This window comes from Onychostruthus taczanowskii, unplaced genomic scaffold (assembly GCF_017590055.1).
Source record: "Onychostruthus taczanowskii isolate IOZ18803 unplaced genomic scaffold, ASM1759005v1 scaffold78, whole genome shotgun sequence".
NCBI lineage: Eukaryota > Metazoa > Chordata > Aves > Passeriformes > Passeridae > Onychostruthus > Onychostruthus taczanowskii.
Window position 1 is genome coordinate 1775645 of NW_024505671.1, and position 12679 is coordinate 1788323.

Consider the following 12679-nt stretch of genomic DNA (forward strand, 5'->3'; position numbering starts at 1 on the left):
GCAGCTGAGACTTGGCAGCTTAATTTTTTCTACAGGCCACTAAATTAGTAATCTTTTGAAAATATAAAATGACAGGGAATAGTAGTGTTCTAGAAAAACTCTAAAAACTGTACAAACTTCAGATTCCATCTAGAGTGCTACACTATCTTTATAGTGTACTAGAAGTTGTCTAGTGTATTTGTTCATAGTCTAATTCGATATGCATTTATTTTCCTCTGTACAAAAACATTGCCAGCTTAGTCCTTAGTATTTTACTTGTGTTCTGCACTTAAAAAAAAATAAAATTCCTTAGATTAACAGTTAGCCTTTTTCTTCCTTTAAAGGTATCCTATATTTGAGAATCCCTATCCTTTGACTATACATGAGTCTCCAGTTACCTGTTGTGAATATTTTGCTGATTGTCCTGTGGATCTCATACCTGCACTCTATTCAGTTGGTGCTCGACAGAAACGTCAAGGCTACAGTAAGAAGGTACAACATCTACTACACATGCTTGTATTTTAAAATACTGAGAACCAGAAGCTCTAAATAGCAGGAGTGCCATGACAAGACCAAAGCTACACCTGACTCAGCCTGCCTTTGACAGTGGCTAAGAGCAGGGGAGGATATATGTGGCTAATGTCTGGGGAGGATCTGCAGTAGTTTGCCTTACCTTTGCACTGTATGATATTGTCTTCCTCAGTGTATTTGTTAATCTTCCAGGAATGGCCTATCAGTGGAGGCAACTGGGGTGTGATCACTCAGAGCTATTCAGAGATCATTATTACAGGGTAAGTGATACCATAGTCTACTAATAACTTTCGTAGCTCATTAAGTAGAAGTGTCAATTTTTTGTTTCTCTTTTAAAATATTGTTTTGTATGAGTGATTTGAGTGATTAATGAAATTATGATCACCAGATATGTCCTTGGCATAATCTCCTTGACATGTAACTGAGAAAGTAAAGCAGAATGTGGAAGGGAAGGTAGTAACAAAATGATAGCAGGTGTTTTACAGGCATTATGATTATTATATGTGCTCACTATCAAAGTATCTTGGATCAAAATTACTTTTTATTCTTTGATTTTTGCAAAATAACCTGAGTATTGTTTTAAAGTATGGCAGGTCCATTAAGTAGTTATCGAGTTCAGCTCTCAAAGAGAAGCCAATTTTTTATCTCAAAAAGGACAAGCAAATACTTAAATCTGATCATTTTGAGACTGATCTTTCTAATACTACTGTAAGAAACATAAGTGAAATTTAATTTATAACTGTGCAGTGTATCACTGAAAGTGAGAGCACTACTAAAGTGGTTTTAGAACCACTAACCATTAGCCCTAATCAGGATTACTGCCACCTTGTACTACACATTGCAGAGACTTTGAGACAGTCATGAAAAAATATAGTCATCTGATTTTCAAGCTCAAGGCTAAATAAACAAGGTAGGTGACTCATTAACAGTGGGATACTGTATATTTAGGCATCTTCTTAGAAGTGTTACTCCTAATATAGGGCATCTTTCAAAAAACAGCGCATGGTAAGCGCACGCCTCAGTATTTAAAATGGTAAATGAATACGTCACAATGGGATCATCAGGAAGTTAGCTTTCAAATGTTTTTCTAGTCTCTTCTTTCCAAAGTAATTGGAGCACATGTTGGTAAAATACTGGCTTTTAGTAAATTGTGAAAATCAAGTGTCGCAAAAAAGATTAATGAAAATAGAATGTTAACAGTGTACTTTCCCACAGAGGTCGAGTACTCACACTAATAATTTCATCATCTCATTTTTTTGTATTTCATAGGCATGCTGATGGATCAATCAAGTTTTGGGATGCATCAGCAAGTAAGTGTTTTCAGTAGAGATTTTTCCTGTGCAGTTTTAGATTTTTCCTCTTCAGTTAAAGGGTCAATTAAATCTGATAGTCTACACAGCTCACAGTGGAAAATGCAGCAAGAATTCAAAGTAGAAATGATTGCACAAAGTTAGATGTTTGAATTGCTCTAGTTGGAACTAAGCTTACTCTTGGTACTTAAAGGCTGTTCAAAGCAATCTGGGAATCGTCATCAGTTGTCTTTGAAAACTTGTGGAAAACTGGTAAGCTTCCAAAAGGCTAACGCGTGTGTGGTTGTGGGAGGGAGCAGATGCAATGTATGTGTTTAAAAGCTGGGAGGAGGACTGTTTGGAGCGTTATAGATCTTTAATTTTGGTTTGGAGTGGGAGTGGAACCTGGGAAAGCGGAGGGGGTAAGCCAAACCTGCTTGATTGTGTGCTTAAAAATTCTATTCAGTAGAGTTCTGTCAAAAGGAGATTCTGTTAAAGATAGTTTCTTTCTAAAACAGATAAATAAACCTGTTAAGGGAGAAATTGCACATATCCTCTTTATTGACTCAAAAACTTTTGAGTCTTTCTAATATGACAGTCTTACTGATAAACTAGGGAAATGTGATTCAGATAAAACCAATGAAATATAGAAGAGGAGAAGGGATGCTGTAATTTAGGTTTTCCTAATGTTGTGATTAGTATTTATAGCAGTAATTTGGGCATTGGTAGGATAATGTGCCTGTGAAGTTTGAAATCAGCATGAAGACAATTGAAAGAAAATCTAACACAGAATTAAAATTTCAGTTGAGAAGGGTACAATTAAAGAATTAGCTGTATTGATATATTAGCTATATGTTTAGATCAAAACTGATTTTTCTCTTTTGCTTTGTTCTAGTAACGCTGCAAGTACTCTATAAGCTAAAAACAGCCAAAGTATTTGAAAAATCACGGAATAAAGATGAGAGGCCAAACACAGATATAGTCGATGAAGATCCATATGCTATTCAGATCATCTCATGGTGTGCAGAAAGTAGAATGCTGTGCATAGCTGGGGTTTCTGCACATGTCATTATTTACAGGTTCAGCAAGCAGGAAGTGACGACAGAAGTCATTCCGGTAAAGAGTTATGACCATTTTTTAACTTTGTTTGATTTAGCTATAATAAGACTGTCCTAGCAATTTCTTATTCTTTTTGTCTTTAATTATATTAGTGAAATGGACAAAAATAATTTACTCAAAACAGATGTGTGTTTTTGGAGAAAAAGTAATTAATTATAAAATTAAACAAAAGTAAACATTGCACACCGAGATACTGGTTTTCAGTGACATTTTGAGGTTTTGCAGCCAATAATCATTCTTTGGTCTATCTATGAAAACAAATAGTGGATCAAAACTTGGCTGTATCAAAGGTATCATGAAAACAGAAGTGAATGAGCTATGGAGTTGAAGAATTTTGAAGCTTTTAGGGAACTGATCCCTTGAGTCTTCAAAACTACCATCTCTCCTATCAAAACTTCTGCAGTATGCAGAGCTAGAAGAATAAAAATGTGCCAACACGCCTTGAAATCTGTTAAGAACTTTGCTGTGTCACTGTTTTATTCTGTATAAGATACAATGATGCTTTTGCAAGAGTTATTTCTTGTTAAATTAGAAACACACACATGCAAATTTGTGTATTTGTATGTAGGAACTAAAACTTAACATTTAATTATAAAGTGTTGCCTGTTCTAAGCGTTAATTGCAGTGTAGTTGTTTTTTTTTTCTCTCACCCATTCCTCTAACACACGCACACCCTCCCCTCCCTTTTCTGCTCACTTGTAAGTTGTAGTTTAAGGACCTGAGGTGTGGGGCTTTTTTTGTGTGTTTTTTTATGTACAAGTACATTGCCTTCCTAGGGGATAGTTTTTTCCTAAGTTTTTATTACTCAGCCCAAATCAAGGGAATGTACTGGTACATAAAAAAAAGTATTTTGCAGAAGATAATAAAACAGTTGAAAACTTCCTTTACACTACACTGCAGATAATTCTGATGTTGTTACAGATCATGGAGAAGGAAATCTTAAGTCATGATAAATTTAAAATTCAGCTCTTTAAAATGTATGATCCAGTTCAACACCACATCAAATACTGAACTAAGTCACCATGTGTACATTACATCAGTTTAGCAATTTATAATTTAGCAATCTATGTGGCTTTAGCTCTGTTTTACCACTCTTGAAGTACATAAGCCAAGTCATCTTCATAGCTAAATATGTATGTCAGCAGAATGATAATTAAGTAGGTCCAGTATTTAATTTCTTTCGCTATTAAGAAGCAAACTTTCAAAAACTGGGAAATATGTCAGGCATTCGAGTTCTAGCAGTCTTCAGATATTCAGTCTGCAATAGTATGACTCTGTACTTCTGAAAACTACATGTGTCTTTGTTACACTGTTTATTAAATGGTTATCTTTCAAAAAATGAAAAAGTTCTGGATGTCACTTTTATCTCTACTGCCTTCACTTGCACTTCATTTTTTTCATATTCAGTGTTTTGAAAGGCAGACTTGACTGATATTTTTGTTTCCTTTAATTAACAGATGCTGGAAGTACGTCTCCTATATGAAATAAATGATGTTGAAACTCCAGATGGTGAGCAGGTGCCACCTGTACCAACTCCAGGCACAGGTTCCAATCCCCAATCCATCGTCCCCCAGTCTCATCCATCTACTAGTAGCAGTTCATCTGATGGACTTCGTGATAATGTCCCATGCTTAAAGTAAGTTTATTCTGTTATACTTTCAGTGAGTCTGAAACATTGCAAGAATATGTCAGAGTATATGTACTATCATTACAGGTATGTCATTGCTGGTGAAAATGTTTTCTTTTGTAAAACAAAGTTTTCCAACTATTTGAAATTTGAGCTCTGCTTTAAGAAATAAATGTTGCAATCTTAATTTTTTAAACTTCTTAAGCTGACTTAAAAAAAAAAAATCCTTGCCTTTTAGTTTACCTGATTTTAGAAAAATTTGGCATAGATGTTAGTATAGTTATAGATTATAGTGTCTTAGAGCAAACAGTTTTTAATAGCAGCAGTTCAGTCACTTTGATATCTTATTGTCCTTGAAATGAATAGGTAAGTTGATGTTTTGTGGCTCACCTTAACTTCAGACCAAGTATGTCTGAATATATTTTAGAAGCAAATCAGAAGTGAAAATTCTTACAGATAGCTGGCTGAGTGCGAACTCTTTAGCCTTATATTTCTTTTTTGAAAATCCTGCAAGGGAACAACTTTGTGTTTTGGAAACAGAATTAATTAAATGTCCCTTTGTCATGGATCTGCACTTTGCATGATGCCTAATAGTGCTCTCATTGTAGGTCTTTGACAAATTTTTTGATCTTTTTAAATTGCAAGCCTTTTCTGCAAGCTTCTTTCTGTGAACTTCTACCCATTTGGAGAAATTAGAGTTTAAAAAGTCTATCTTTTTTTACTCTCCTACAAGAGTGCGTTATGTGACTTATGAGCCATGACTTTTTCTAACAGAATGTAAGAAATATGTAATATATATCTAGAGATATGAAGTATATACTTTGCTTTTTGAAGTTTAAGATCCCAACTTGGATCTTAATTCTTTGAGTGTATCCATTTAGAAAACCGTTCTGATAGGGTTGTTTTATTTGGATAGGACTTTTCAAATTGTATTGGTTGTACTGAGTTGGAGAGGTGTATTTCTGAAGGAAATTCATCTAAGTAGAAAAATTGGAAAATTCTAAACTTATGTAAAATATTTTCAAATATTTTTTCAAATATCAATTTCAAATTTCCATTAGTGAGAATAAATGGGTAAAATAAGTGTAATTGGGGAGACAAGAGCTTGTTCTACATAACTTTTTTTTGTGTAAAAAAATACAAGACCTTATCTTTTCTGCTTATTTGTCAGCATGCAAGCAAAGTCTTTACGAGAGTTTCAATTCCCCCGGTCTCAGGTTCATTGCATACAATTGGTCTATCATTACGATAATTTACTTGTTTTCATTTTAGTTTTGCCATATCCTCAGCTTTTTACTTGCATTTATATCAATACATTTTGCTTCTGTTTCCCTTTTCATTGTGCTTATTTCATGTACACCTCTCAACCTTTTCTGTTCTCTAAATCAGAGTTATTTTGGAAACTCTGAAAAAAATATGTAACTCCTTTTTTAGACACTGGCTGAGCACCTATATCTATTACAGGAAATATAGCATAATAGCACTGTTATGCCTTATTCTGAGGTTGGAAAAAATGAAAAATTTGTGATCATTATTCAATTAATTTTCAATTAGGTAGTGAATAAAAGAAATTAATTCCTAATGTCAGTGTGGCTTTTTCTTCTGGTTACTTTTATTTACTTTTGATCATAGTTTTTACAATTTTTCAACATTTTAAAGTCCAGTGTAGTGTAGAATTTAATGAACTCTGATCCCATAAAGAAAAAATTGAGACACTGGGGACGCCATGTTTTGTTTACTTTGCAGAGTCAAAAATTCTCCTCTCAAGCAGTCTCCAGGTTACCAAATTGAGCTTGTTATCCAGCTGGTGTGGGTGAGTGGAGAACCTCCTCAACAGATAACCAGCTTAGCCATCAACTCAGCATATGGCCTGTAAGTGTATTCTACACATCTCTTCCATTATTCCATTACAGTGGTTTAAAACTATCCATTAAAATTGAGTCTCTGTTTGTGTTCACATGAATTGCACAGCAAAATGAGGTATTCACTTTCTTATGCTACTGAGAGAATTCCTTTTGGGTCATGGCAGATACTGATAATGCTAACAGCAGAAGCAAATCAGCATCATTCTTCCTCACCTGGCACTGTACAGCCAAGAGTAAGTGTCACTTAAGGCTCTGTGTCAGATAGGTTGGCAAGGACACTGACAGTGGTCTGTTCTACTCAGCACCATGTACAAGAGAACAATTAATCAATATTACACTCTAAAATGGGAATTTACAAGTAAGTGCAATCTAGGATAATTCCTAAAAAATTAGGAAGTATTAAATGCTGAACTGCAAAAAATATTTGTATGAAGCATTACCAGCATTTAATTAGCACTGTTTTTCCTTTAACTTCTCTTTTTCCAGAGTAGTTTTTGGAAACTGTAATGGTATTGCCATGGTTGATTACCTCCAGAAGACAGTGCTCCTGAATCTAGGCACTATTGAACTGTATGGCTCCAATGATCCCTATCGCAGGGAGCCACGATCTCCCCGAAAAGCTCGGCAGCCATCTGGAGGTGAGTAACCCAAAACATTTTAAGCTCAGAAGAAAGGCATGTCTAGTCTTAGTGCGTATTGTTTGAATACAAATATTCTTCACTGTGATTTTCTTTCTTCTTTATCTGTTGCTAATGTCACTATTGCAGTTTTGTTAACTATTTTTCAGTGTAATGTGTATTCCAAGAAAAAAATGTAAATTTACAATGGATTTATGCAGTTTACAAGAATTTACATAGCATGAGGAAGTATCCTGATATTTCTGATAAAGCTAGTACCCATATTACATGTTTATATAAATCCATTAATGTTTGCAGATAGCCTGAGCGTTTGCTGGGATCTTTTGACTTCCTGTTTTAAAATTTGACTAGAAATGTCACTGATGAGCTAAATCATGTTATGTTCTTAATACTATATGTTATGCTTGAGAAGAAACCTTTGATTGAAATGAACAAAATAGACGTCTACATACAAACTAGTAAAATAAATCTCTTTGAAATAGAAAAAAAGGAGTTTGATTTTAAAATATGCTGAAGAGTGTTCTTTCTCAGCTAAAAAGGAAAGTGACTTTCAATCAAAATGCAAAGCTTTTTGTAACCAAAGGAAAAACTTAGTATTTTAAAATTTTCTTCTTCCTGATGTGTCATGAATATTCCTAAGTTATTTCAGAAAACAGCACAAGACATAATAATAAACTGTTCAAAAAAACCCTTCCTCATGATTGAGTGTTACTTTCTTTAGGAGATCCAAAGTCCTTGTAAGTTCTTCAGGTAATATTTTATTCAAATTGAAATGAATGTTCTAAGACGTATTTTAGTAAATGGATGGTTTGAAAAAGATCCAGTTAACACCAGTCAGCTTATTTCAACTGAGGAATTGGATCTAAAAATCATTGATATAGAGCAGAGCATACACAGTTAGTATCCTGTCAGATAAAATATTTTCTTGTGCGATATAAACTGTGAGAGAAAGAAATAGCTTTACTGTTTGACTATGTTAATTTGTCCTGGGAGTAAAGGGCTTAAATTCTGCCTGATGCATATAGATTATAAACTGCCTTTTGGAGCTTTGAACATCACTTGCCTTTGTTTTCTTAACTGTTGTTATTTTAATCCAATAAATTGGATTCACATAACTCTGTTTCAACTCTGTCTCTAAGATGTTCATTATGAAAGCCCTTTTTGCTCATTAATATAGCTGCTATATGAAGTCGTATTTTTTTCATCTTAACTTCTGATACTAACTATCTGCATGGCAATGGCATTTTAATAACCTGGTTGTACAAGTTACTTGGCTGGCTTTTCTGTCTGAAAAGTACTGTTAGTGTCTCCGTGTTTCCTTTTCTCATTGCTTCGTGAAGGTATGCTGACTGTGGCTTCTTGCATGTGCGGCCTTTCTAACTTATATTCAGAGTCTGTGAAAAAGCTTCGCACCTCTTACATAAGTAAGTCATCTCATGGCATTCAAATATTTTTTGAGCATGTGAACTTGATTTTTTTTGTTTTGTTCACTCACCATAATTATTTTCTTTAGCTCTTTTTAAGTAATTGTTTTACTTCTAGAAACTGATTTCAATCCATCCTGCATCCATTGTGTTTCTCGTTCATGATATCTTTAAAAGACATTTAAAGGAAAAAACAACCATAATAGTCTATGTATTTTGTGTTTTTAAATAAATAAATCTCAAAGTCAAAAGGAGATCCTATCTCAGAATTTTCTGGTGTTTATAGAGCTAAGATATTACTGAAAAATTTAGTGTTATGTTACTAGAAACTTTCCTTGCATGGTTCCCTTTCTGGCAGAAAAAGCTTCAGAAGTCCAGAATTAGAGTATTAGTAGCAATGATAAGAATAAACATTGCAATTATAGAGAGATTCTGCGTCTCAAAGTGAAAAGTTACTTCTACAAAAATGTTGTTTATAGGGATTAAGAGGTGTTTGTGAACAGCCCTGTTCAGTTTCCAAGCAGCTTTGAAGTTCAGGTATCTGTGTGAGGAAGGTAAGCCCTCAGAACCATGAATTACCCGAGAGAGAGACTGACTTATGACATCATTCACAGCATTCAAGAATCTGGAGAATGTACAGCTTATTTTTTAAAAGCACAGCATTGTTCCTTTTCTTAGGATGCCAGTTTTCTTCAGCCCTCAGGCAGAGGTAGGTAATCTCAGCCCTTTTTTTAATGAAGTAGAGCAGATTAAGCTGCTGTAATAATGGAGTTTAAAAAGAAAAACTGCAAAACAAACTTGAAATTGTGGTCCGAGTCATAGTTCTGCCATTTCTTTTCCCCCAACAAGAAAAAAGAAATACATCTCAGATGATAGTCTCAATTGCCAAATACTGCTTTCTCTATAGTCTTTCCTCCTCTAGTGCCATGGCAGAAAGGGAGCTAGGCATAAAAGAAATGCGTCCCCCTTAAGATGGTACAGAACTGAAAGCCAGGATCTGGCACTGATTGATTGCTTTTTTTGAAAAAAAAGATAAAGATGGGTAGAAATCCCAAAACTAGTAAATATTGTAAAGCTGAATTTACTTGGACTATTTTATTTAGGAATAAGTTTTAACAAGTTTTGTATCTGAGATTTAATTTTATAACCCTGTAATTCTCTTTCTGTTTACCATCCTGACAGTATCTGGGTTAACTGGAGCTACAGTTGTTTTAAAACATGAAAATAATTTCTTTAGTTATCATTTAACATTTTTCATTATTTGTAGTTCTTTCAGTGTATATGTTGCCCAGACTTCAATAATTGCTTCAATAATTTTCCACAAATAATGAGTCTGATATATTTAAGTACTACCCTATTATTTATTTATAGGATTGGAACTATATGAGATAGAACACTTTGGGATTTTGCATTCTCTCTTTCTTGGACATTCATTATCTGCATTTAGTGTTTCAAAAAATGCGAGGAGTTTATGCTGCCTTGTTTTTGCTTTGAAATATGTGCCTTCATTGAATCTCTATCTTGAAAACATTTCTGTTTTAATACTTCAAGATAATTTTTGTCTATGAATAAGATATTTTCAAAGGCTATTCAACTAATCTTCAGGGAGTGCTAGTACTTAATGTTTAAATATTCCTAGAAAAAGTGTTTTTCTAGCTAATGTGGTTGGTTTAGAAAATTCCTATTCTTTGAGACAACAACAGTGTATTTAAGGGAAAAAATAACAATACTAGCTTACATATGCATTCAGGCAGCCTGCCACAGAGCAGCATATTCCTATTGTACATTCAACCATGTCCAGAAAAGGCAGGAAGGATTGGTCCTTCCTCATCAAAACCTGGATATTCTGTATGTTTCAGCATAAAATGTCAATTCAATAGATTATCAGTATCTGCCAACATACTTAAGATTTAGTAAATGGTATGTCCTTAATCAAACAATTAAAAATTTACAAAGGCATCTTTTAAAAAAAATCATGGAGTAAGAGTTACATATCTTCTAAAATATGAATGGAAATGCGAGCTTTTTTCCCTTCTCTTGTGTTGCAAGAATATGATGTATTTCTCTGTCATCTTATTTTTTCTACTCAGAAAAGAAATTCAGATTCCCGTCTTAAAGCAGCATCTATTTAGAGACAAGGCTCTCTACACTAGCTAGACTGTAAAATGTCATTTCAGGCTAGCTCTACAGATACAAGCTCCCAGTTGGGATCGTGTTTTGGAATTTATCAGTGATTCGTACCAGGTATACTACTCACATGTTTTGGGTGGCAATTTATAGTTTGTGAAGCATGCAGTATATGTGTTTTGTTAAGGCCTGCCAGACAGTTTCATCAGGTGCTTGTCAAGGTTAAAAACAAAATCAAAGTTTGCCTTCAGAGTCTTATAGTGAGGGGGGAGGGTGTAGAAAATCAACTTTGGCCATGTGCCCAAAGACATGAAATGTGTAAGTAAAAGTTTATGGTGTGATGAAAACTATACAAGATGTAGGCTTACACTGTTAGGTGACCTTTGCTTGATGTACTCTTGACTAAATAAGACAAGAGTCATTAAATCAGTACTGATAAAAAAATGAGACAGGTCATAATTTCATGATGAAACATCAAAACTTATATAGCTGTTATTTTTTCCTGCTTAGCTCCATAAGTTCACAGACAACATTAATCATAACACTTTTTCTGCAAATTACTGTTGGTGAGAGTTACAAGATTTTATGTGGCTTTTTGATTAGTGCAATTTAGTACAACTCTTTAAAAGTTAGGATTCCTTAGTTCTACCAGAGGCAGTTCAGGTTTCTGACAAAAATGAAGCAGTTCTTACAAGCATGTGACTTTTTGAAATTTTTATTTTACATAAAGATGGAAGAAAAAACATGCCTGGAACTCTTCTGGAGTTGCTTGGTCATGTTCTTTTTCCCATCCCCCTTAATGTACTATTTGAATTTTTAACTTAAATGTCATGAGACCAACATCATCTGTGACTGACATCAGCCAAGGCCAAAATTGTATCAGAAAGTTTTATTGTTGGGCTTGGGGTTTTTTTTGGACGCTATTTTTCAGGTTGTTTTTAATTCTTACTTTTACATCATACCAAGTTATCTTTAGTTGTAATTTTTAGCTGCACTGTTTTCAGTCAAGTTGTAGGTTCTTCAAGATATGTCTGCTTAAAGCTTGTGCAAGAAACTGACTGAGACTCATGAAACTTTATATATCAGTTAATTTCAGCTGTAATTCTGTGGAGTTTTTAATGCATTATGGTAATGATGTCTTCAATGACATTATTTAATTTCTTGGTAATTTGGAGAGTTTCCAATTTTCTTGCTTCTCGAGTTTGCAGAGATAAACTAAAAGCTTATTAGAAGGACACTTGTACATATATTGGTGTTATAGAATGATATAGTTTCTATTTCTGAAACAGAAACTCTTGGATCAATTTTCTTTTGTAATTCATAGCAATTTGCATGGATGCTATAAACCTGAAACCAGAGAATTTTTCCAGGAGAGCTGTCTTGCTCCCAGTGCTTCTATCAGGATACCTGGGGTTTTAAGATGCAAGATTAAGTTGCAAGAGATTACGTTGCAAGTTTCTTGAGCTTGGTCACGGGCAGACCCTCCTAGTTCACAAACTTAGATCATTCTTGTTATACTCTGCTCGGTTTAAGTACTAATACAGTCATAGCTAAAATTACTTTTCATCTATTCCTGTTCCTTTTCTCTCCTAAGTAATAGCAGTAATGGCTATGAACATATATCCAAGATTTACATGCCATAATGATTACCATAATGCACACTTATTATTAATTAAGATGTATATTAATCAAATTATAGCCTTGAGAGTTCCTACAAAGAATTCAAGTGTGCAGGTGTCTTCATTCTTGGCTAAAGACTATTGCTGACAATTAATGAATTTTCATAGGAGAACTTGTACAAGAGCTAAGCTCTTCTTTTGAAGGTAAAGAGTTAATCTTTATTGTAAAGGAGGAAATTGTGTTCCTGAACTGCATGTATGAATTTGTTTGGTTTGGCTCCTGAGGGTGCAGCTACTTCTAAGAGCACAGTATGGGTTTATCCTCCCAGCGCAGCTCTCATCTAAAACTTGTATTACTTGTTGTGAAAGGAACTTTAGGATTTTTCAAAAATCTTTTTACACAATCCTGTCTAGTTCAAAACATTTAGCCTCCCATGCCTGTTTAAAACTCTGGTGTAAAT

The 12679-nt window shown here is 34.2% G+C and overlaps 1 protein-coding gene across 8 annotated transcripts in view; it reads left to right on the plus strand.

Annotated features, from left to right (window-relative positions):
• STXBP5 (syntaxin binding protein 5) overlaps window positions 1–12679 on the plus strand; it is a 100952-nt gene that overhangs the window by 63406 nt on the left and 24867 nt on the right. For all 8 annotated transcript variants that reach the window (XM_041423484.1, XM_041423488.1, XM_041423490.1 and 5 more), the window contains 7 exons: window positions 324–471; window positions 703–770; window positions 1780–1820; window positions 2695–2915; window positions 4376–4554; window positions 6292–6417; window positions 6897–7048. In XM_041423484.1, the coding sequence (XP_041279418.1) occupies window positions 324–471; window positions 703–770; window positions 1780–1820; window positions 2695–2915; window positions 4376–4554; window positions 6292–6417; window positions 6897–7048 (935 nt within the window). The remainder of the gene's footprint in view (window positions 1–323; window positions 472–702; window positions 771–1779; window positions 1821–2694; window positions 2916–4375; window positions 4555–6291; window positions 6418–6896; window positions 7049–12679) is intronic.